Source organism: Trachypithecus francoisi, unplaced genomic scaffold (genome assembly GCF_009764315.1).
Source record: "Trachypithecus francoisi isolate TF-2019V2 unplaced genomic scaffold, Tfra_2.0 Lachesis_group8, whole genome shotgun sequence".
Lineage (NCBI taxonomy): Eukaryota > Metazoa > Chordata > Mammalia > Primates > Cercopithecidae > Trachypithecus > Trachypithecus francoisi.
The window spans coordinates 69,387,637-69,414,504 of NW_022681473.1; the positions used below are offsets into that span (position 1 = coordinate 69,387,637).

Below are 26,868 nucleotides of genomic sequence, written 5' to 3' on the forward strand. Positions count from 1 at the left end.
CGATATCAAAAGGTTTTATATTCGTGTTATTGGAGTACCAGAAGCAGAAAAGACAAAAAAAGGCACAGAAAAAAATATGTGAAAAAATAATGGCTGAAAACTCCCCCACGTTGGCTAAAGACATATTCAAGGAGCTCACCAAACCACAAACAGGATAAACTCAAAGAAAATTATGCCTAGACACATCAAAATCCACGAGCTGAAAACCAAAGACAAAGAAAAAAATCTTTAAAGAAACGAGAGAAAAATGACCCTTTACATTGGAACAACAATTCAAGACTGGATTTATTCTCAAACACTACAGAGGTCAAAAGATAGACTATATTTAAAGTGCTGAAAGAAAATAATTGTCAAGCCAAAATTCTATATGCTGTGGAAGCATCTTTCAGAAATGACAATAAAATTTAAAACTTATCAAATGAAGAAAAACTAAGAGAAGTGATTGCCAGCAGAAATGCTTTTAAATGTTAAAGGAAATTTTTTAGGCTGAAGGAAAGTGACCAGAGAAGGAAATCTGGAACTTGAGTAATGAAAGAACAATAGCAACAGTAATTTACTATTACTACCAAATGTAGGTAAATACAACAGATGTTTTTTTCTCTTCTAAAATTCTTTAAAATATATATGGTGATTGAGAGCAAAAATTCAAACATCAGCAGAGGTTTTCAACATATGTGAACTGTGATTGGCAGAATAATATTTATCCCTCTGCCAAAGCTGTCCATGCTCCAATCCCAGAATCCATGAGTATGTTAGCCTACCTGGTAAAACAAACTGTGTATGTGTGATTAAGAATCTTTAAATGATGAGATTTTTCTAGATTATTCTAGATTATGTGGTGGGACTAATGTAATCACAAGGATCCTTTACCTGAAAGAGGGAGGCATGAGGGTGAGAGTTAGAAAGATTTGAAGATGATACCTTACTAGTTTGTAAGGTCTGTGAGCCAAAGAATGCAGGTAGTCTCTAGAAAATGTAAGAGGCAAGGGACCTAATTCTCTCCTGAAGCCTCCAAGGGGAATGCAACTCTGCTGACACCTTTTAGCAGTGTTGGATTTTAGACCAGTAAAATCCACTTTGGACTTCTCACCTCCAGAAGAATACAATAATAAATTCGAGTTGTTTTAACCCACCAGGTTTGTGATGACATGTTACAGCAGCAATAGGAAATTAACACATAGAACCTGTAATGCATATGGCAACTATAAGACAAAGGGGTGAAGGCAAAGGGAAATATATAGTAGTAAGACTGTTGTTTTACTTGAAGTGGTAAAATATTAAATAGAATATGGAACAGAATAGAGGATTCAGAAATAGATCCATATATATAAGACCAATTGATTTTTGACAAAGACCCAAAAGCAATTCAATAGACGAAGTTTAGCTAACAGCCTTTTCAACAAATGGTGCTGGAGCAAGAAGTTATCCAGAGGTCGAAAGGAAAGGGGAAAGAGAAGAGAGGAAAGGAAAGGAAGGGACAAGAACTTCTATGTCTCATGTTACACAAAAATTAACTCAAAATGGATCATAGACTTACATGAAAAACATAAAGCTAAAGCTATAAAACATCATAAAATCCTTGAGATCTAGGGCTAGGTAAAGAGTTCTTAGACTTGACACAAAAAGCACAATCCATTAAAGAAAAAATGATAAACTAGATGTCATCAAAATTAAGAGGATGAAAAGCCAAGCTACTGACTAGGAGAACACAGTCAGAAACCACACATCCAACAAGGAACTAGTAGCTAGAATATATAAAGAACTCTCCGAACTCAACAGTGAAAAAAACAAGCAAGCCACATGGAAAATGGGCAATAAAAATACATTTCACAGAAGATGACATATAGATGGCCAGTACATACACGAAGAGATGCTCAACATCAATAAGCATTAGGGAAATGCAAATTTAAACCACAATGAAATACTAATACACAGCTCTTAGAATGGCTTAAAACCACCACACATGCCTGACAGTACTTGGTACTGATGAAGAACTAGAACTTCCATACATTGCTGGTAGGAATGCAAGATGGAACAGTCACTTTGGAATACAGATTTCTTTCCTATAAAATGAAAGAACCTTTATAATTTATATAAGGAACGTAACTAACCATGGACTTTGGTATCCATAATGGCGGGGAGTGGGGAGGGTCGGGAAACCAATCCCTTCTGGATACCAAGAGATAACTCCACTTAGGAGTAAATTTAACCAAGGATATAAAAGATCTGTACAATGAAAACTATAAAACATCACATCAAACATTGACCTAGTAATCCCACTCCTAGGAATTTACCCAAGAGAAATGAGTCTGGGTGGCTGTGGCTCACACATGTAATCCCAACACTTTAGGAGGCTGAGAGGCAGGAGGATACCTTGGGCCCAGGAGTTTGAGACCAGCCTGGGCAACATAGTGAGATCCTGTCTCTACAAAAAATTTTAAAAATAGCACCTGTAGTCCTAGCTTCTTGAGAGGCTGAGGTGGGAGGATCACTTGAGCTCCAGGAGTTCATGGCTGAAGTGAGCTACGACTGCACCATTGTACTCCAGCCTAGGTGACAGAGTGAGACCCTGCCTCAAAAAACAAAAAAAACAGAGAGAAATGAAACTTTACATTCATACAAAACCTGCACATAAATATTTACGGCAACTTTGTTCGTTACTTTCAAAAACAGAATAAACTAAATGTCCTTCAACTGGTGAACGGATAAATCAAAACTGCTTCAGATAGCTATTATGCAAGTCTCAGGGAGTAATGTCATTGAAGCTACCTCCTTGCCCAGGCCCACCCCATCTAAAGCCACTGAACAAGTAACTGTTTTCTCTGGATAACTGATCTCTCTGGGGTAGTCCAACCCTTTTTAATTAGTTCCCGACTTATTTTGGAATATATCTGAGATAACACCAGCTAAGGTAGTACAAGATAATGCTCTAAATAAAACGTGTGATCTTTTGGTTCACAGTATTCCAGGACATTAATCACCAAAGCTTAAGAAACTAGCCTAAAAATCCATCAGTCAAGACATCTACAGATAAAAACAAAGTGAAGAAATGGAAGAAAAAGAGAAAATGAGGCAGGGCATGCTGACTCATGCCTGTAATCCCAGAACTTTGGGAGGCTGAGGCAGGCGGATGGCTTGAGCTCAGGAGTTCAAGACCAACCTGGGCAACCTGGTGAAATCCCATTTCTACCAAAAAATTAGTTGGGCATGGTGGTGTGTGCCTATAGAACTAGTTACTTGGGAGGTTGAGGTGGGAGGATGGCTTGAGCCCAGAAGCGGAGGCTGCAGTGAGCTCAGACCCTGTCTCAAAAAAAGAAAGAAGAAAGAAAAAAAAGAAAAGAAAGGAAAAGAAAATGAAATAAAGAAATGACTAATTATAAACATTAAGTTTAGACTGAAATGCTCCACTTGAAATATTTAGAGCAGAATAAAATAATTTCATGGCATTATTGACTGAATGCAAAGGTGAAAATTTGTAACTGAATTCTGCTCACACTTACTAAAAAGGTATGTAGCTTAATCTATTTATTCCTCAATGTTTTTACTAATATAACTGAGAAAAATAAACAATATCTTGCAACTCTGTCATATGGTAAAATATAACTGTAGAACAAAAATTAATAAAGAATTAGGGGGTGAAAGTTACTTAATGAATGCACACTGAAAGCTACTTAAGGAATGCACGCTGACTCCTTCTGAAGCTCAGATCCTGAATTCCTACAGTCCAGAATATGGTTGTTCAACAGCGGCACTACTGATATTTTGGGCCAGCTAATTACTGGGGAGAAGGTGGCTGTGTACTTTAGATTGCTGAATAGCACTCCTGCCTTTACCAACTACATGCTAATAATGACCACTCTCTCCCTTCCCTGCCCATTCCCTAATAGGGATAACCAAAAATGTCTCATGGGGACTGATGAAAATGCTCAGTGGGCAGTGTGAAGAGGGTATGGAAGTGAAATGCTACATTGTGTGGTCAGAATGCCCCTTCAGAGCCAGGTGCCCTATACGGGAATCCAGGAATATTATTAACTGCTGATAGTTTATAGTTGAGTGCTTCATCAGGAACTGTCGAGACCCAAAGGTGCTGCCTTACTCAAGGTTATGCCCCTTCCAGTGGCTAATCATGTCTAATGACTAGTTGATATGGGAAGGCACAAAGTGCTACCCACTTGCCTTCCAATGGGACAACTGGAAAGGACCATTCCAGTTCCAAGAAGAGGCTAAGGCCCCTGTTTGTAAGTGCATCACAGTTCACTCTTTCTACTGTTCAATGTGACTTTTTTCCTTTCCTTACGAATGCTGTTCTCAAGAGCACTTCCCAATAACACCCCTGCCCACACAACTCTGCCCTAGAGTTTTGTTTACTAGGAAATCCAACTCAAGACAGGGTAATAAAATAGTCTGTTCTATTTGTGATATATATGGTATTTATGTTTTAAGTGGAAATAGGTCATTTACTGGGTAAGAGTAGAAAGACATATAAATGAATAGAAAAGAGAGCTGATGAAAATCACTAAAATAAACATCCCATAATTACAAATCCAAACAAGACAGTAACCACAATGCTTCTGAATAGACAATTCATAATTTAACAGTTAACAATTCCTGGGTATTTATTAAGTGCCATAAATTATGCTAAGTACTTCATATATATATGTATATAATAGATATATACTACATATATAATCTGTCCAATCTTCTCAAGTAGCCTATAAAGTAGAAATTTTTATTCCTATGTATTGGAATTTTGATGAGGACACTGAGGCCTAGAGAGATTAAGTCCCTTGTCTAAGCTGGTCACATAGCACGTGAGTGGTTAAGCATCAAATCTTGGTCCATCCAATTCCACTGGTGTACAGTGTCTGGATTATGTCTACAGCCTCCTAACAAGGCCTCTCTACTTTCATCTACCTCTAAATCATTGCTCAAATTGCTGCTAAAAAGATGTGTCTAAAATACAGCTCTGACCTTCATGTTCCAACTTAGAACTCTTGCTCCTTAAATTTTGGGTAAAGTTCAAACTCCTTACCATGGTGTTGAAACACGAGGTCTTTCATGATCTGCTGCCTGACCATGACCTTCTCTCCAGCCTTTTCCCCTGCTTAACTGACCTGACAGCTCCTGTGGATGCTTTCTAATATAGCTACATAGGGGTTTATATAAGTATTACAAACATTTAGATAATTATAAAGATGTTTGGTTTATTTTCCTAGCAAATCAGAGCTACTATTTAGTGAACCTGCTTGTGTTCCAGACCTCGTGCTATGTGCTTTATATTATATACACAATTCCATTTACCCTCACATAACCTTAGGAGTAAGTACAATATTTCTCATTTTAGAGCTGAGCAACCTAAAGATCATGAAAGTCAGGTAACTTCACAGCAAAGCTAATGGCAGAGCTGGGATATAAACTTAAATCTGTCTGACTCTTGTATTTTAAACTATTACAGTAAAGGCATTTAGTAAGTGTTTATTAAGTAGTTCTCCCTTCTTTTCACTTTATGAATACCTGTAACACATAAATGTCTGAGGTAAAAATATATACAGAAACATTTTAATGTCACAGATACCTGCTATTTTAAAACTTGTGTACCTACCTGCATGAGATCTTGAAGGCTGTCAACAAAAGAAATCTCTGCTTCTACCATATAAAACTCTGCCAGGTGCCTCCGGCTCTGAGAATTTTCAGCTCGGAAGGTCGGACCAAAGGTAAACACTTGAGTAAAAGCTCTGCAATTCAAGATTAAGAGAATAAAAATAGAATTCACATGATTAATTTTAAGGATTTAAAATATTCACTGAGCTCTTAAGGAAATAAAAACAAGTTTTGTGTGCCTCTGTCTTGTCCACAGACTCACACATATTTGCTGCTATATATTTCTCTAATGGGTGATAATAATCGTTTCATTAAAAATGTTACATTGAGGCTGGGCACAGTGGCTCACGCCTGTAATCCTAGCACTTCCTGGGAAGACTGCTTAAACTTAGGAGTTCAAGACCAGCCTGGGAAACATGGTGAAAATGTACGTCTACAAAAAATCTTTTAAAATAGCTGGGTATGATGGCCTGTGCCTATAGTTCCAGCTACTTGGGAGGCTGAGGCAAGAGGATCGTTTGAGCCCAGGAGGTTGAGGCCACAGCAAGCCATGTTCATGCCACTGCGTTTTGGCCTGGGCGAGAGTGAGATCCTGTCTAAATAAAAAAAAAAAAAAAAGAAAAGAAAAGAAAAGAAAAAAGAAAAAAAAAAAAGTTACATTTATAGAAGCCATTTTATCCTGAAGGAATCTGCAACTGCTTCACAAATCCTATGGTTTTACTAAATATAGAAACATAACCACTTCTGGGTACACTGTACTGCAGCTGCCTTAAACAGCAGGCAACTACATTTCACAGCAATCAAGAACAAAGTAAAGAAAAAAACACCACAGCCCAAGAAACCACATAGAAAATCTAGATAGTAACAGCGAAAACTAGAATTTCATGTAGATAAGGTGTGTTCATTTACTTTTTAAACACATGAAAAAAGAACATCAGATACATATAGCAGTTCACCTTGTTCGAGGCCCACTCAAGTCCTTCACGACTACTCAAGTCTTTCAATCAATGGCGCATTACCCCTGAAATTTGGAGGTGAGAGATTTTGAGGAACTACTTTATTCCCTTGATTCCAGGGGACTATAGCTCAACCATCCAAATGGGGAGAAAAATCCCTTATTCTTAAATTCCTATAGTGAAGTAGACACTACATCTGTCATTCTTTAATACTTATTGTTTCCCTCACATTCAAACCAAGTAACAGCTGAGATTAGATCAAGCGTGTATGACGTAATAAATATTTCTTGAGGACTTAATCTTTAAATGTTAAGGTTTTGTTAGAACAAAACAAGCTGTTTGAGGTTCCTTAGCTATGATCCCGAGTACACCTAATCTGTCACTTAGCCAAATAATATTAAGATCAGAAAACTTAGTGTAGAAAATAGATGGCTTTTGTATATATATTAGTTTTGTTTGTTTGTTTGTTTTTTTAGTAAAGATACTCTGGGAAAGGAAACAAAGTAACTATGGTAAAAATCAAGGGATTTATTTTTCTCTCAATTGCCATTTCAGTAAGACCCAACTGGTAGAAGCTTAGGAATTTATATTTTGGTTCTACAGCTACCTTCCTAAGACCATGATCTGCTAACCTCTGAGAACCTTAGTTTTTATTGAAAAAATAAACAGTAGGAGCTCAAAAATATTACTATGGTTGCCTTTCTTCCAAGATTCAGCTACAGACTTGCCTACTAGAATGTTTCTGAAAAAACTAAACCTACCTTGTACAAAATGAAAATTTTGACCTTGTTCCCCAAAACAAACAAAAGACAAAATGAACAGTCCTGACTTTATTTTCATATTTCCTCCAGCTCTGTTAATCTCAGTTAATCCACCCACTCAACCAAGACAGATCCCACATTCCCCAACTTATCACATGGCCCTAATCATTTTGATCACAAAATTTAGTTGTTTATATCTCGGAAAACTCTGAAATCTCACAGCTTTTCTCTATCTCCACAGCTATTGTCAGTGTAAACCTTTGTCTCCTGCTTAGAAAACAACAGCTTTTTAACTGGTGTCTGGCACCTGTCTTCCTCCAGTCCCAAACTACAGGTTTCCAAACTCAAATCTGACTATGTCAGCCCTAATTTTAAAATCTTCAATGATTCCTTAGTACCAAAGAATAAAATTCCAACTCCTAATTTCTTTTTTTTTTTTTTTTTTTTTTTTTTTTTTTTTTTGAGACGGAGTCTCGCTCTATCGCCCGGGCTGGAGTACAGTGGCCGGATCTCAGCTCACTGCAAGCTCCGCCTCCCGGGTTACGCCATTCTCCTGCCTCAGCCTCCCGAGTAGCTGGGACTACAGGCGCCCGCCACCTCGCCCGGCTAGTTTTTGTATTTTTTTAGTAGAGACGGGGTTTCACCGTGTTAGCCAGGATGGTCTCGATCTCCTGACCTCGTGATCCGCTCGTCTCGGCCTCCCAAAGTGCTGGGATTACAGGCTTGAGCCACCGCGCCCAGCCCCAACTCCTAATTTCAACTCAGTTCTTTCCACACACCCTTTTCTCCAGCCACTCTGAAGACCTTCTCCTTTCCTAGTGTGCCCCACGCATGCCCTTAGGTTTTTGCATAGGCTGTTCCCTACCCTGTATTGCCTCCTCCCCTGTTCCTCTACCCTCCAAATGGAAAATTCCCATTCATCCTTCAAGACTTGGCTCAACTGTCACTTCCTCTCTGAATCCTTACCATTCCTCCAAATTTATTGCTCCTTCTTGTATATAACACTTTTTCATGTTTATTATATAGAACATACCACTTTGAAATGTAACTATTTATCTTTCTCCCCCGAAAAACTATGACATTTTCCAGAACAGGAACCATGTTTTATTCATATTCACATCTCTAGTGCCTAAGATAAAACAGGTGCTCATGCTGAATGAATGAGTACTAATGATGATGACAGGCTTCCTCAGTTGTAAACTAAAAAGCACATCCTCACAAACAGTAACATTACAAACACAGAAAAATACTCAGATATATGTCACTGAGGTTCTCAGTACCTAAAAGGGGCCAAACAATCCAGGTCTGGTCCAAACAATAAATTCAATAATTAGAAGGCCCTAAGTTTCCAATCTCTGACTGTGCCATCTCTAGGTAGGTTGGCAATAGTATAGTACATCTAAATAAGTAAAATGACATTTCTGGTACTTTATCACAAGAAATTGTGTGTATACTGATGGAGCATAGGATGCTCCAAGATGAGCAGCAATAGGGATTTTTAAATTTTACAATGGTTAATGATTTTCCCTGGCAACACAGGGCAAGGTCTCTGGCGTAAAATGCAGAAAAGGCTCAATAACTTTTATTTCAATTATAGTAAGGATCAGGCTCTGATTGAGGTATCCAAGAGTTAAATATCATTTTGATAGAGCAAGAACTAATGACCACAGTGCTTCCTCTGAAGTTACAGAGTGATAAAATGAACTGGAAGATATGCTGAAAAACTGCATAAGAAAGCATCTAATCTTTAAGGAGATAAATGTTTAAATAATTCAATAATGATCACACTATGTCAGTATCCAAAGACACTGTTTCATATCAAGTGTTCTATTATACGTAATAGTAGCAGTACTAGTGGCCACTATTATGGAGTGATCATCATGGGCCAAGTACTAAATAGCCAAGAACCTTAGAGTTAATCCCTTCATAGTTAACTCAACCTAAGTATGTATTAATACATTTATCTTCCAGAATAAGAAACTGCAGTTCAGAGAGGTTAAGAAGCATTCCCAAAAGTCAAAGTCATAGCTTAGTAAATGGAAGCCAGATTCAAATCCACATTTCTGACTCTAATGCTCATAGCCTTAACCATGATATTAACAATAATGATGCTCAAAACAACATTGCAAACTCAGAAAATTAGAAAGAAAAATTTTTAGTATATTCCCCCTTCTCAAAGATAACTAGGGTAAGCAGTTTGGCATATTATGAAAGTTTGTTTTATGTGTTAAAATACAGCTCTCTAGAATGTTATCTTCATGAAAATAATGAGAATGACATATTCTCATCAATACTTTGTAATCTTTAGCAAGTTATCCAGCTTTTCTGGTCTTCAAATTCTTATAGGAGTTGGGGTTGGGCGCAGCTTGGCATTGATCTCTATGATCTTTTGCAATAATTTTGTCTCTAGGTGCCTGTGGAATCACTTCTAGTTTAATTTGTTGATTTCTTTCTTTTTTCCTATCTTCCACAGACATGAAAGCCATTTGCAGCAAAGATTGAACCAACCAACATTTAAAATAAAACCTGAGAACAAGGCCATTTCAAAAATAAGATACAAAAGCAGGTGAAAGGCCAGTATGGCTCTGAGAAGAGACCAGGAGAAAAAGAAAACACTCGGCACTAAGAATCCTTCTTGTGCCAAATTATGAAGCGAGGAAAGCTATATAAGGAAAATCCATGAGCTTGGAGTTAATGTTTAGTATAACAAAAGTACATTCAATACACATCAACCAAGATAGCTACAAAAATGGCTCTTGGGAAAATAAAAAGCAAAATTGCCAAAAAAAAAAAAAAAAGGTTCTACAAAGTTCACTTTTTCCCGTGTGTAGAGTTTTATGAAGCCCTCAAGATGGCAAATAGATTAATATAAAGTGGTCACTGATTGCCTGGCCATTTATTCTTTCTAGCCCTGAAATTTCACAGCGAATCTTAACATCCTGAAAGAACAGAGGAACTGCTGTTCTTTAGTTTGGGAAGAACTTATTCAGCATAAGATTGATCAGCAACTTTCACTACACCCTTCCTAAACCACCCCCAACCTCCATATCACTTTTCTACTGTTAGTTTAGTAAAAGTTCATTGACCTTAAATGAACTCCCAGAAAACTTTTAAACCAGATTTTAAAAGTTTTTGCCAAGTGCTTTTCTCATCATTCAGAAAATGATCGTCTATTTTACTACTGTTTTGTGTTCACTAGATTGTCAATACTGTGACATATTTTGCATTCATTATTTCTACCTGCCTAACAGAGTAGACTCCAGATACCTCCTTTTCAGCTTTCCCCTATCCCTCTATCATGCAATACACTTGGTGGAAAGGGATTATAAAAGAGATGCAGCCTTCACCATTTCAATAATCAAGTCATGTCAAGATGCCTTAGGGAGGGTGCATTCTAAATTCTAAAAATTCTTACCTTTACTGCCAAAAACCTGTGCCAAATAATTTCCTTTAACATGTTCTTAATACTTTATCTGGAACTGAACTTCAGACCCAAGCAAAATTTAATTTAAATTGTATGATGAAACACCAAGTTTGACAGAGTCTGACAACAATCCTGCTAAAGGGGGTGGAACATTAGCTAACCAACTGAGGAGATGACATGTGAAAAGAACATTCTAGCAAAGCAAACACCAAAACATAGGTCCTAAGGTAGGAAGGAGCCTGACATGTTTAAAGAATTTAAAGAGCAGGTGTAGGCCAGTAGCAGGATCAATGGTAAGAGATGGTGGAAAGGACCAGAACATGCAGGGCCTTCCTTGTAACCACAGTAAGCAGTGACCAGATTTTATCTGATACAACTTGAAATACCCTCACCTCTTGAAACATTTAACACTATTTTCCTAGTACTCTCCTAGTTTTCCTTCTAAATACTGCTCTGACCTCTATTTCTGCCTCCTTTTGCATGCCACTTTAGCTGTTCATTAAGCACTAGCATTCCTCCAAAGTTACTCCTAGAACCTCTAACTTTTCTCATGATACTTTTCCTTATATGATCTCTCTTGGCCAATGATTTCAGTTAACCACTTACTTGCATACACAAATTTATACCTTCTAACCAGCTCTCTTCTTTAAGTTCCAAAAGTATATATCCATCCGCTTATTTGGTCCTTTCACTTGTCACAAACTGATCTCATGCCTCCCCCCAGCTTCCACTTTGATTTCAGTCACCTCCCAACCTTCCTAGGCCAATCTTCCCAATATGCTCTTTTTTTTTTTCTGTTGGTTTGGTGAAAAAACCAATATGCTCTTTAATAACACCATGTACTACTTACTGTTCACAGCACCTTTCAAAATAAAACATTTACATCAATTGTTGTGATTATTTAACATCCATCTCCATTAGACTGGAAATTTAATGAATTACTATACATATATTTTGGTTCATTATGGCATCCTCATCCTCAGTCTTAATCCAATGCCCAACACGTACTAGTCAATATTAGTCAAATAAGTAATTCATTTTCTATAAAATATGCTGATCCCCAAATTGCATTTTTTAAGAGATGGGGTCTCCTATGTTGCCCAGACTGGACTCCTGGGATCAAGTGACCCTCCTGCCTCAGGCTCCCAAGAAAGTGGAACTACACATGCACACTATGGCACCCAGCTTCCCAAATGAATATTTGCAATAGCACTGGGATGGGATTAAGGGTAGAAGAGGAAGGTAAATAGACTATCAATTACTAAACAGAAAATACTGCTGTTCTGTGAAATTATTGTTCACAGAAGCCATTAGACAATAACAGCATCAGTTTTTAAAAACTGTCACATATTTTTGCTCTGTCAACAAGAAAATCCTTGAAAAGGACTAGAGAGGGTAAGCTGCTCTAATTAGAAAAATTTTTAAATTAACTGTAATATTACTACAAGAAAATAATTATCCTCGTCTATTCTATGTAAACACAGCAGTATATGATTCTTTGGCTCCTGCCTGAGTGAAATACCACTTCATTCCTGCCACAGTGGACTCTTCAGGACTGACTGACTGGATATGGGGACTTAGAAAGTAACATTATTCTAAAAGGTCACAAATCCGTTCTTCCTAATTGAGTATTTATCCTTATGTCTCAATAAGACACTAAAATTTCCTTTCAAAAACAGGTATATAATTCTATCAACTGCACTTACTCGTGTTGAGATTACCCCTCTTACATTTCTCATATTTAGAGGTCCTTGCTCTGAGGACCACTAAAGAGAACAACATGTCAGTACTTTACTTCAGTCACATGTACTACATAGCATTTAAGTGTCATTCAAGTCTACAAATATTTCAAAGGTTCCCTTTTCTTAGGCCTGATACTACAGAGGTAGAGAAGTCATTATGGCAGTGAATTATCAACAATTTCCTGGACTCCAGTCCTGTCCAGATGACTCACTTTTTTAAGGTTATGGTACTGATTAAGAACATGTAGTCTAAAGACCTCAGTTGAAATCATGGCTCCTCCACTTATGAACAAACTAAGTTCTTAATTTCTGTAAGACTCAATTTCCCCATGTAAAAATGAGGGTGAGTATATAAATGTCATGGAGGTTATTATAAAGATGAAATGAAATAAAATACATCAAAAGGTTAACCTAATACCAACGATATGGTAAGAGAACAAATGGATCAAAGTTACTTTTCGTCTCCTTCCTTTCCATTGGGATACAGTTGGCATTTGCTTAATTTTGTTTTTTTTTGGAGACAGTGTCTTGCTCTATCACCCAGGCTGGAGTGCAGTGGCACAAACACAGTTCACTGCAGCCTCAACCTCCTGGGCTCAAGTAATCCTCCTGCCCCAGCCTCTTGAGTAGCGAAGACCACAACTATGTGCCACCAAGCCTAGCTAATTAAAAATTTTTTTAGAGATGGGGGTCTCATCATGTTGTAAAGATCCCTTTACACTTCAAATTATTGTAGATCTCAAAGAAATTTGGTTTATCTAGGTTGTATCTACCAATGTTTACTATAAAAACTATGTTTGTGTTACTTAAAAATAATGACAAGGCCGCACATGGTGGCTCATGCCTGTAATCCAAACACTTCGGAAGGCTGACGCGGGTGGATCGTTTGAGGCCAGGATTTGAGACCAGACTGGGCAACATGGTGAAACCCCATCCCTACAAAAAATACAAAAATTAGTCAAGCAAGGCGGCATGCACCTTTAGTCCCAGCTAGTTGGGAGGCTGAGGCAGGAGGACTGATTGAGTCTGGGAGGTTGAGGCTGCAGTGAGCTATGATAATGCGACTGTGCTCCAGCCCAGGTGACAGAGCGAGACCCCGTCTAAAAAAAAAAAAAAAAACAAAACACACAAAACAAAAACAATGACACGTCCATTATGTGTTACAAATAACATACTTTTTAGGAAACATAATTTTTTCCCAAAACAAAAAAATTAGTAAGAGGAGTGACACTGCTTTATACTTTTATAAGTTTCTTTAATGTCTGGCTTAACAAAAGGTGGCTAGATTCTCATATCTACTTTTGCATTCAATCTGTTGCACTATCACATGCCACCAAGACTGGAGAACACTGTATATATACTCTTGAGACAATGAGAATGAAAAAGGCAATTACTGTCTTAGTACTATGAAAACTGTTTCAACTTCAAGGATTCCCCTGAGAGGATGTGAAGCCCCAGAGATATCCAGACCATATGCTGAGAACCACTACCTTTGGCAATGGTTCTTAATGAGGTGTATTAGTTCAGGGCTCTACCTCTGAAGACCTCTATTCAAAAAGTCTAAGAAGGATCCTGGTCATGGATATATTTAAAAGCTTCACTAGTAATTATGATGTGAATCCCTGATAAAGAACTACTGCCCTAAAGAAAGTTTAGACCTCTAATTAATATCCTTTTAAAAAGTTTTTTGATGGCTAAATTTTGAAAATAAAAAATAACAATGTTGGCAAGGACATAGAGAAACTCCTTGTATACTGTTGGTGGGAATGTGAAATTGTATAACTGTTATGGAAAACAATTTGGTGGTTCCTCAATCAATTAAACATAGAATGACCCAACAATTTCCTCCTGAACATACACCTCAAAGAAATAATAAAGACAAGTATTCAAACAAAACTTTGTACACAAATGTTCATAGTGGCATTACATAGATAGTCAAAAAGTAGAAATAACCCCAATATTCATCAATGAATGAATGAATAACCTAAATGTAGTGTATTCCTACAATGCAATAATTTTCAGCCATAAAAGAGAAATACTGATACATGCTATAACATGGATGGAAACACTAGGCTAAGTGAAAGAAGCTACACAGCAAAGGCCACATACTATATGATTTCCTGTATATGAAATATCCAGAATAGGCAAATCTATAAAAACAGAAAGCAGAAAGTGGTTGCCAGGATTGGGTGGGGAGGAAATGGACAGTACATTATTTTACATGAGTTGCTATAACAAAATATCACAGACTGGGTGGCTTAAACAACAGAAATTAATTTTTCTGCAGTTCTAGAGGCCAGAAATCCAAGACCAAAGTGACAGCAGGATTGGTTTCTGGTGAGGCCTCTCTTTCAGGTTTGCTGAAGGCTGCCTTCTTGCTATGTTTTCATGTGGATTTTCCTCTGTGCACAAGCACTCCTGTTGTCTCTTCTTATATGGACACCAGTCATACTGGATTAGGGTTCCACCCTTATGTCCTCATATAACATTACTTTTTAATGGTACTACCTTCAAATACAGTCACATAGGAGTTAGGACAACACAACATATGAATCCTGGGGGAGAGGCAATTCAGTACATAACAGAGAATAACTGTTTTATGGGTATGGGACTTACTTTTGGGGTGATGGAAATATTCTGGAACTAGACAGTGATGTTGGTTGTACAATGTCACTAATGGTAAATTTTATCTTATGTGTATTTTGCCACAATATATTTTTTAAAAGTTGACTGAGGCCAGGCGTGCCGGCTCACGCCTGTAACCCCAGCACTTTGGGAGGCTGAGGCAGGTGGATCAGCTGAGGCTGTGAGGAGTTCGACATCAGCCTGGCCAACATGGTGAAATCCTGTCTCTACTAAAAATACAAAAATCAGCCAGGCATTGCTATAACAAAGTATCACAGACTGGGTGGCTTAAACAACAGAAATTAACTTTCCTACAGTTCTAGAGGCTGGAAATCCAAGACCAAAGTGACAAGTGGCATACCCCTGTAATTCCAACTACTTGGGAGGCTGAGGCACAAGAAGTGCTTGAACCCATGAGGCGCAGGTTGCAGTGAGCCGAGACCACACCACTGTACTCCAGCCTGGACGACAGAGCAAGACTCCATCTCAAAAAAAAAAAAAAAAAATTGCTGAATGATGAGACTGTCTATCAAGCACTTTACACACGTTCATTTCATCCTTGCTACCCTATAAGAGAGGTGATTTCATTCCATTTTATAACTTCAGAAACTGAGGCTTACATAAGTTAGTAAATAGTCCAGAGCATCAAACCAAAGCTGCTTTAACATAAGCAGTCTAAATCCATGGCCCACTTACTGTACTGCTGCAAGGGTGCAGTCTTAAAAAGTAAAAAGTTCAGCACAGATGCTGAATGGTACCACTGAGCATCTGTGCTCTACTTTTTAAAGTACAAAACATGTGCAAAGAGAAGTTCTGTATCTTAAATGTCACTGTCCTCTGGGTGGTTTCTGCCCCTCTGGACAACTTGGTTATTCCATTCTTGGTGGCCGTTCTTTGTTCACCTTTCTTCCACCATCCCTTACTTATTATTTTTTCCACCATCCCTTACTTGCAAAAGTGATTGCCACTTACTACCATTATAGCTGTTCTTTCCTGTCTTATTCTTTCTCCTATATATAGTTATTTAGTAGTAGAAAGGAACAGTCACGAATAAGCACTGATGGTCAATCAGGTACATTTTCATTCTCTTTCTATCTTTTCTTCTGAGACTGAGTCTTGCTCTATGGCTAGGTTGGAGTACAGTGGCACAATCTTAGCTCACTGCAACCTCCCGCTCCTGCGTTCAAGTGATTTTCATACCTCAGCCTCTGAGGAGCTAGGATTACAGGCATGTGCCACCACACCTGGCTAATTTTTATATTTTTAGTAGAGATGGGGTTTTGTCATATTGGCCAGGCTGGTCTCAAACTCCTGGCCTTAAGTGATCTGCCCACCTCGGCCTCCCAAAGTGTTGGGATTACAGGAATTAGCCACCATACCCAGTCAGGATACATTTTCATTTTATTTTATGATATACAAAATGGTAACATATCCAATATACTTTATAGCACTTCTCGACTATGGGCAGCTTCTTCCCTTCCCCCGCCTACCTTCTTTAGCTACTTTCAAGTCTAGAGCCATTCCGGAGCATTGTGGAGCCTACAAGGTTGGACTTATGCAAAAGGAGGCTTTGTTATAAATGCTTAGATGACCTAGAGCAGTGATTCTTAAACCAGAGGCTTGTGAAAACACAGTTTACTTGGCCCCACCCCTAAACTGGTCAGCTTCAGTAGGTCTAGGGTAGGCCTGAGAGTCTCCATTTCTACACATTCCAGGTGATGGTGATGCTGCTGGTCCAAGGACTACATGTTAAAAACCACCGATCCAGAGTGGTTTTCAGCCCTGGCTGCATAGCAGAATAACATATGGCGCTATAGAAAACAATCCTGATGCCCAGTCCCACACCCAGATCAATTAAATCTCATTTTTCCTAAGGGGGCTGGGGCTCAAGCTAATATATCTATATATTTTTTAAAAGATCCTGAAACATTCTAATATATAACCAGAGTTGAGAACCACTGATCAAATTCTTTTTTTTTTTTTTTTGAGACTGAGTCTTGCTCTGTCACCCAGACTGGAGTGCAGTGATGCAATCTTGGCTCACTGCAACCCCCACCTCCCAAGTTCAAGCCATTCTCCTGTCTCAGCCTCCTGAATAGCTGGAACTACAGGCAGGTGCCACCACACCCAGCTAATTTTTGTATTTTTAGTAGAGGCGGGGTTTCTCCATGTTGGCCAGGCTGGTCTCAAACTCCTGACCTCAGGTGATCCACCCACCTCAGCGTCCCAAAGGGCTGGGATTACAGGCATGAGCCACTGTGCCCAGTCTGATCTAGCTCTTTTAATTACCACTTATGATTGAAAGTAAAAGGCACAGATCATTGACATGAAAGGTATTATTTCATAAAAAGGGTACATTTGCATAGACCTATATACTATGAATGAAATAAACATTTTCTAATACTCTTGACAGACTCTAAATCAAACAGAGCTTGGTTTATGAACATAAAAGCACAAAGGAAGAACCATCAAAAACTAGAAATAGGCAAACTGCTTTTACAGGAGGAGTTAGCCTATAGAAATAATATATGAAAAATCCCTATTCATTTTCCCTGAATAGGAGGAGTAAGGGCACGAAGGAGGAGGAAAAAGAGGAAAAACAGCATGCTCTGCCACGCCAGGCCTCGTAGGCTGCATGAATACTAAAAATGAACACTCAATGATACGGATCATGGGATGACCTATACAAAAGGCAGAGAAACTCTGGGTTGAACTATTCAAACCGTTATCTCCAAATTCCCAAGTTACATCCAACCCTCCACAGCTATATAGGAAATACCAGTATTATCAAATCACACATATATTTTGGCTAAGAAAGGCATGTAAGAAAATTTTTGAGATAACTCTTTCTTTTTTATTTTTATTTTTTGAGATGGAGTCTCGCTCTGTTGCCCAGGCTGGAGTGCAGTGGCCAGATCTCAGCTCACCGCAAGCTCCGCCTCCTGGGTTCACGCCATTCTCCTGCCTCAGCCTCCCGAGTAGCTGGGACTACAGGCTCCTGCCACTTCGCCCGGCTAGTTTTTTGTATTTTTTTTAGTAGAGACGGGGTTTCACCGTGTTAGCCAGGGTGGTCTCGATCTCCTGACCTCATGATCCGCCCGTCTCGACCTCCCAAAGTGCTGGGATTACAGGCTCGAGCCACTGCGCCCGGCCTGAGATAACTCTTTCTACAGTAGCACCTAAAATACTGTCTGCCTAAAATTCAAATTTTTCCATTGAACTTCACACCACACTGTCATAAAGGAGAATCAGGCAGAAAGCCCAGAATAATTACCCAGTTGAAGAAACTAAATGAAAGTCCCTAAAGAATGTTCCAGAAACAAAAAACAAGTGTCTATCTCCTGATCTTTATCCTAATTCACATGCTAAATCTACCTCTTAAATGTGAAATAAGGCTGGCTTGGGTTTTGCATATTCTCTGACTGTAAAGATTTATGTGACACATGTCTGTTTATCCATCCCCTACACCTGTTTCATGTGGCAAAACACCAGTTTGTTTGTTTGTTTTTCCGTATAGAGTATATGAGGGAAATGAAATAGGAGTTGACATCAAAATAAATAAAATTAATGTGGCTAGCAACTAATACATGTGACTAAGCTTATCTGTTATCAGCTTTTACCGGTGAGAGGGAAGGAAAACCATAACTGAATTTATTGGCAATTTTTTCTAAAGGAGCAAAGATAAAATTTCCTTTTATTTTCTGTAAAACACATACAAACACACACACAAACACACATACACATATTTTTTTTTTCCTACAGCACATCTTCTACAGCCTATGAGGCATTTCTATTACGTGGTTCCCTAAAAACAAGCAAATATAACAACGGTGAAGAGAGAAATTTAATCTGCTCCTATTCATCAACTTTAGGGTGATCACAGGTCTTGGTTTGCCCAGGAAAAATCCATTTTATGCTGACTGCTCCAGCATAACTGTTATCAGCCCTCCCTTTCGCTCTTTAAAGTGTCCTTGTTTAGATGCCCTAGCTCTGCCCCAAAACTGCACTTAAGGTTGTTAGTGGGCTTCAGTGAAGTAAAATGCACAGAAATGTTTCCGTGGTTTCTATAATTCATGTACATAGTTCACAGGTAAACTTTTACAATTTTGACTAAAAAAAATAAACAAAATCACTAAATTTTCTGAATTCATACCAAGAGAAATTCACACCCACTGCATGAAAATGTAAAATGAAGCCAGGAGCGGTGGCTCATGTCCGTAGTTCCAGCAGTTTGGGAGACGAGGAGGGAGGACCACTTCACCCTAGGAGTTTGAGACCAGCCTGGGCAACACAATGAAACTTTGTCTCTTAAAGAAAATAAAATACACACACACACACACACACGTGTGTACGTATATATACATATTTTATGTTAAAAAGAGAAAAAGAAATTTCAGTTTCGCATAATAAGGGTACTTTAAGATATCCTAACAGATCCAATAGCATAGTATTTCAAGTTTTTAAATGCATTTTCTGATGGAGTTTTTTTAACTAATTTTTTCCCCCAACTAGAATAGATTGATAAATTAAATCAAAAGCATGGAAGTAATTCAAGCCCACAGGTCACAGCAGCAAAGACGGAATGGATACAGAAGCTTAGGGCCTAGTTATCTGTCTGTATCTTATCATCATTATCTACCTGAAGTCATATTGACTTAGTCATTCAACAAATATTTATTAGACTACTAATCACTGTGGAAAATACAGAGTTAAACCAGGTATGGCCTGTACCTTCAAAAAGTTTATAGACTAACAGGGTCTTCACTGACCTAAAAATGATATAAAAGATATAAAATCCCTAGGAAAAAATGATATAAAAAATATAAAATCCCTAGGAAAAACGTCGGTAATCTTTTAGACAGGATAAAAAATTCATGAACCACATAAGAAAAAGACTATAATACACCAACAGAATAAGCAGCTTCTGGTCTTCAAAAAAAACTATTTTAAAATGGAAAGAAAAGGCAGACTGGGGAAAAAAAATTTACAATACCTATATCTGATAAAGGGCTTGTAAACAGAATATATAAAGAACTTACAACCCAATAATAATAAAACAAACAACCTGGTAAAACTAGGGTGAAAACAATTGAAAACACAGTTCAAAAACAAGATATATGAACAGCCAGTAAGTACATGGAAAAAATGTTCAACAGTACTGGTCACCACAGAAATACAACTTAAAACCACAATGACATACCTTATACTCAGTAGAATGACTAAAATTAAAAATACAACATCATCTTTTGTCAAAAACGTGGACCAACTGGCATCCTCATCCACTGCTAGTGGGCATGTAAACAGTACAATTACTTCAGAAAATTATTTAGTAGATTCTTACAAAGTTAAGCATTAACTTCTTATTTACCCAAGGGAAATAAAAACGTATGTTCACACACAGACTCCTGCATGAATTTTCAGAGAGCTTAATCATCACAATAGTTCCACACAGGAAACAACTAAATATCAAACGACAGATGGATTGAGAGTATTTTGGGAAGATGGCAGAGAAGAAAGTACCAGGAATCTGTCTATCCACCTAGACAAGTGCACTGGTATTATCTGTCTGATTTAACTGTTTTGTTTTTTTTGAAACGGAGTCTCACTCTGTTGCCCAGGCTAGAGTGCAGAGGTGCAATCTCAGTTCACTGCTACCTCCACCTCCCAGGCTCAAGTGATTCTCCTGTCTCAGCCTCCCGAGTAGCTGGAGCTACAGGCATGTGTCACCATGCCCAACTAATTTTTGTATTTTTAGTACAGACAAGGTTTCACCATATTTGCAAGGCTGGTCTCAAACTCCTGGCAGTCTCAGGTGATCCACCCGCCTCGGCTTCTGAAAGCGCTGGGATTTCAGGGGTCAGCCACTGTACTTGGCCTGATGTAACTGTTTTTGAAACTTGCAGTCTATGGAATATCCGCAACTTCCAGAGAAAGGCTTATACAGTAAACTGTAGTTAATTTTGGTCAATTTCAGCTCTTAGCACAGCAGCAGTTGCCCATACCCCTCTCCCAGCCCTGAGGGAGGCAGCTGCGCATGTATGTGTTCCTGGAACACTCTGCACACAGTTTGAGGGAGCTGGGTTGGAGAAAAAAGGATCCTCCAAATACTGGGAATCTATACCTAGATTGCCGATTGTGGCTTCTAATCAGAGATACATAGAGGCAGGCACCTCCTCTAATTGTCACACGCCCCGCCTCACCCCCACCCGCCCCCGGAATTATTTAAACAGCCAGTGCACTTCTCCACTTCATTTTTCTTTTGTTCTCCTTTGAGAGTCAGACATTGAAGACTAGGACAGTCAAAAACAATTGCAACTGCATATATGGAGAAAATCAGAAAGTGATGGCACCTGGGAAAGAATCAGGCTCTGAAAGACCTGAGAAGATATTAAGTTTATACTTTGGGCTGAAGCCTGGCACAGAGACAGCTTTCAACAATTTAAAAAAGAAGTCCAAAAGAATAAATAAAAACAGCAAGCCCTGGGGAAGAGAGAGAATCTGATTTCCACAGTTCCCACATGATTAGCTACAAATGCCCAGTTTTCTTTCTTTTTTTTTTTTTTTTGAGAGTCTCGCTCTGTTGCCCAGGCTGGAGTGCAGTGGCGCGATCTCGGCTCACTGCAAGCTCCGCCTCCCCGGGTTCACGTCATTCTCCTGCCTCAGCCTCCCGAGTAGCTGGGACTACAGGCGCCTGTTGTCACGCCCAGCTCATTTTTGGTATTTTCAGTAGAGACGTGGTGTTAGCCACCACGCCTGTAATCCCAGCACTTTGGGAGGCCGAGATGGGCGGATCATGAGGTCAGGAGATCGAGACCATCCTAGCTAACACAGTGAAACCCCGTCTCTAGTGAAAATACCAAAAATGAGCCGGGCGTGGCAGCGGGTGCCTGTAGTCCCAGCTACTCGGGAGGCTGAGGCAGGAGAATGGCGTGAATCCTGGAGGCGGAGCTTGCAGTGGGCCGAGATCGTGCCACTGCACTCCAGCCTGGGTGACTGAGCGAGACTCCGTCTCAAAAAAAAAAAAAAAAAAAAAAAATCAGAAGGCATACCAAAAAAGATAAAAATATGACCCATTCAGAGCGGAAAAATAAATCCACAGAAATTGTCCCTGAGAAAAATCTCAAGCCAGATCTACTCAAAAAAGATTTTTAAACAACTGTCTTAAGACAGTTTTAAGTATCTTTAACGATACTTAAAGAACTAGAAGATGTGAAAAAAATCAAGAAAATGATGCATGAACAAAATGGCAATCTTAATAAAAAACCAGAACACCTAGTAAAACAAAATGAAATTCTGGAGCTGAAAAGTATAATTGAAATGAAAATTTCACTAGAGAACCTCAAAGGCAGATTTCAGCAGGCAAAAGAATCAGCAAACTTGAAGATAAGACAATGGAAATTATGGAGTCTGGGAACAGAAAGACTGAAAAAAAAAATGAATAGAGTTTAAGTGACCTGTGGGATACCATAACACGACCCAACATACGCATGTGGGAGTCTCGGAAGAAGAGAGAAAAGGGCAAGGAAAGTATCTGAATAAATATGTAATCTCAGCACTTTGGGAGGCTGAGGCGGGCAGACTACCTGAGGTCAGGGGTTCAAGACCAGCCTGGCCGAAATGGTGAAACCCCATCTCTACCAAAGATAGAAAAATTAGTTGGGCATGGTGACACATGCCTGTAATTTCAGCTACTCGAGAGACTAAGGCAGGAGAATCACTTGAACCCAAGAGGCAGAGGTTGCAGTGAGCTGAGATCATGCCACTGCACTTCAGGCAAGTGACAGACAAGTGACTCCATCTCAAAAAAAAAAAAAAAAAAAAGAAGAAGAAGAAGAAGAAGAAATAATGGCTGAAAACTTTCCAAATCTGATTAAAGATATGAATGTATAAACATCCAAGAAGTTCAATGAACTCTAAGATGGTAAGATGACCTCAAAGAGGTCCATGCCAAGAAACATTATGATCAAACTTTTGCAAGCCAACCACAAAGAATCATGAAAGCAGGAAGAGAGAAGTAACTCATCACATGTAAGGAATCTTCAATAAGATTATCAACAGGCCAGGCATAGTGCAGTCCCAGTACTTCGGGAGGCTGAGGTGGGAGTACCACTTGAGGCACGGAGTTCGAGACCAGCCTAGCCAATACGACAACATCCTGTTTCTTCTAAAAACACAAAAATTAGCTGGGTGTAGTGGTGCATGCATGTAGTCCCAGCTACTCAAGAGACTGAAGCAGGAGAATCACTTTAACCCAGGAGGTGGAGGTTGTAGTGGGCCAAGAGCACTCCAGCCTGGGCAATAGAGTGATACCGTCTTTAAAAAAGGAAAATAAAAATAAAAATAAATAAAAATAAAAGATTATCAACAAATTTCTCATCAAAAACTTTGGAAGCTAGAAGACAGTGGGCAGATACATTCAAAGTGCTAAAAGAAAAAACTGTCGGCCGGGCGCGGTGGCTCAAGCCTGTAATCCCAGCACTTTGGGAGGCCGAGACGGGTGGATCACGAGGTCAGGAGATCGAGACCATCCTGGCTAACACTGTGAAACCCCGTCTCTACTAAATAATACAAAAAAAAAAACTAGCCGGGCATGGTGGCAGGCGCCTGTAGTCCCAGCTACTCGGGAGGCTGAGGCAGGAGAATGGCGTAAACCCGGGAGGCGGAGCTTGCAGTGAGCTGAGGTCCGGCCACTGCACTCCAGCCTGGGCGACACAGCGAGACTCCGTCTCAAAAAAAAAAAAAGAAAAAACTGTCAATAAAAAAATCTTACATTTGGCAAAACTGTCCTTCAAAAGTAAGGGAGAAAGTAAGACATTCCCACTTAAAACCTGAAAGAGTTTGTTACTAGACATGCCCTGCAAGAAATGCTCAAAGTGGTCTCGCAGGGTGAAATGAAAGTACTCTAGGCATTAACATGAAGCTCTGTAAAGAAATAAAGATCTTAATCAAAGTAAATACATGAATATAATTGTAAAGATTAATTTGATGCCTCACAATCAAATTATATAAACCTGATGCCTCAGGTGAATATAACTGCACTTTTTGTTTTCTGACTGAAGAGACTAATACACTTAAAAACAAAAACCCTAAAACTAGTGTTACTGCAAATTTTGGTTGTAACTCCACATTCTGTTTTCTACAGCATTTAATTTAAGAGGTTAATGCATTTCAAAGATTTATTCATGTATGTTTTAGGGCACACATGATGTAATTCTGTGATATCAACAACTGAAAGGAGTGAAGAAGGAGCTGTTAAAAGTGCAGTCAAGAATCCCTTGAATTCAGGAGATGGAGGGTGCAGTAAGCTGGGACGGTACCACTGCCCTCCAGCCTGGGTGATGGAATGAGACTCTGTCTCAAAAAAGGAGTTTTTGGGCCGGGCGCGGTGGCTCAAGCCTGTAATCCCAGCACTTTGGGAGGCCGAGACGGGCGGATCACGAGGTCAGGAGATTGAGACTATCTTGGCTAACACAGTGAAACCCCGTCTCTACTAAAAATACAAAAACTAGCCGGGCGAGGTGGCGGGCGCCTGTAGTCCCAGCTACTCGGGAGGCTGAGGCAGGAGAATGGCGTAAACCCGGGAGGCGGAGCTTGCAGTGAGCTGAGATCCGGCCACTGCACTCCAGTCCGGGCGACAGAGCGAGACTCCGCCTCAAAAAAAAAAAAAAAAAAAAAAAAAAAAAAGGAGTTTTTGTATGTTACCAAAGTTGAGTTGGTATAAATTCAAGTTAGACTGTTGTAATTTTAGGATCTTCAATGTACTCTCCATGGTAACTACAAAGAAAATAGCTATAGAATATATGCAAAATAAAATAAGAAAGAAATTTAAATGTTTCCCTACAAACAACCAACTAAAGAAAAAGACAGTAATGCAGAAAACAAGGGACAAAAAAGCTATAAAGTATGTAGAAAACAAATAGCAAAAAGAGAAGTTCCTCCTTACCGGTAATTACTTTAAATGTAAATGGATTAAACTCTCCAGTCAAAAGACAGAGATTGGCAGAATGGATTTTTTAAAATGACCCAATTATATGCTGTCTATAAAACACTCACTTTAGATACAAAGAAGAAATAAACTGAAAGTGAAAGGATGGAAAAAAAATTTTCCATGCAAATAGGAGACAAAAGAGAGCATGGGTGGCTATACCATTAACAAACAAAACAGACTAAATACAAAAAGCTTACAAGAGACAAAGAAAGACATTATGCATTAATAAGAGGGTCAATACACTAAGACACAATGGTTGTAAATACTTACATACCTAATGATGGATCATCAAATATAAAGCAAAAAATGAGAAGTGAAGGGAGAAAAGAGTTTTACAATACTATTGGAAACCTCTCAATAATGTAAAGAACCAGACAGAAGATAACTAAAGAGAGAGAGAGGGGACTTAATACAATAAAACTAGATCTAACAAACATATACAGAACACTTTTCTAATGATCAGAGTTTTTCATATGTGCATGTGTTATTGATTCAAACTAAAATTGAATATATATTCATTAAAAATGTGTGTGGTAGTGGCTATAAAAATTATGAATGTACTTAATGTCACTGAACTATATATTTAAAATGGCAAAACAAATGCAAAAAAAAAGAACGAATTAACAAATTTGATGTTATATCCATTCAGTGGGATAATATTCAGCAAAGAAAGGAACAAACTGCTGGATAAATCTCAAAAGCGTTATGCTGAGTGAAAGAAGACACCTACAAAGAATAGATACCATATGATTTCATTTATATAAAATTCTAAAAAAAGGAAAATCTAATCTATGGTGACAGCAGATTGGTGGTTGCCCAAGACCAGGGGTGGGGAAAGAGACTCATGCCAAAGGAAAACAAGGAATTTTTTGAATGACAGAAATAATTCTTTTTTGTTGTGGTGGTTGTTTTTTGTTTTTCTGAGATAGGGTCTTACTCTATTGCCCAGGCTTCAGTGAAGTGATGCAATCATGGTTCACTGCAGCCTTGACCTCCTGGGCTCAAGTCAGCCTCCTTCCTCAGCTTTCTGGGTAACTGAAACTACAGGCACATGCCACCATGCTCAGCTAATTTTTAAAATATTTTGTAGAGATGGTGTCTCACTATGTTGCCCAGGCTAGTCCTGAACTCCTAGACTCAAGCAATCCCCTTGCCTTGGCCTCCCCAAGTGCTGGGATTACAGGTATAAGCCATGTCACCCTGCCTAATTCTATATCTTGATCATAGAAGTAGTTACTGAGGTGTAAGAATTTGTCAAAACCGGCCAGGCTAGGTGGCTGATGCCTGTAATCCCAGCGCTTTGGGAGGCCGAAATGGGCGGATCACAAAGTTAGGAGATCGAGACTATCCCGGTTAACATGGTGAAACCCCATCTCCACTTAAAATACAAAAAATTAGCTGAGTGTGGCGGTGGGCACCTATAGTCCCAGCTACTCGGGAGGCTGAGGCAGGAGAATGTCGTGAACCCGGGAGGTGGAGCTTGCAGTGAGCTGAGATCGCACTACTGCACTCCAGCCTGGGTGACAGAGCAAGACTCCATCTCAAAAAAAAAAAAAAAAAAAAAAAAGAATTTGTCAAAACATGTATTTATATATTTAAAATGATATATTTTAAATGGGTTCGTTTTTATTATAAAGTATACCTCAATCAAGTTGATTAAGAAACAACATTAACTGGTATGGGTTGGCTGAAGATATTAAAAAAAAAAAGAAACAACGATTAACAGGAATAACTTACCAATAAACTGGTTTATTCTGCTACTTAATTAAAC

The 26,868-nt window shown here is 38.9% G+C and overlaps 1 protein-coding gene across 8 annotated transcripts in view; it reads right to left on the bottom strand.

Annotated features, from left to right (window-relative positions):
* NARS2 (asparaginyl-tRNA synthetase 2, mitochondrial) overlaps nucleotides 1-26,868 on the bottom strand; it is a 141,603-nt gene that overhangs the window by 44,973 nt on the left and 69,762 nt on the right. For all 8 annotated transcript variants that reach the window (XR_004435662.1, XR_004435661.1, XM_033204335.1 and 5 more), the window contains one exon: nucleotides 5,603-5,735. Coding sequence is in view for 6 of the 8 variants with exons in the window: in XM_033204335.1 (XP_033060226.1) it covers nucleotides 5,603-5,735 (133 nt within the window). In the remaining 2 variants the exon portion in view is untranslated. The remainder of the gene's footprint in view (nucleotides 1-5,602; nucleotides 5,736-26,868) is intronic.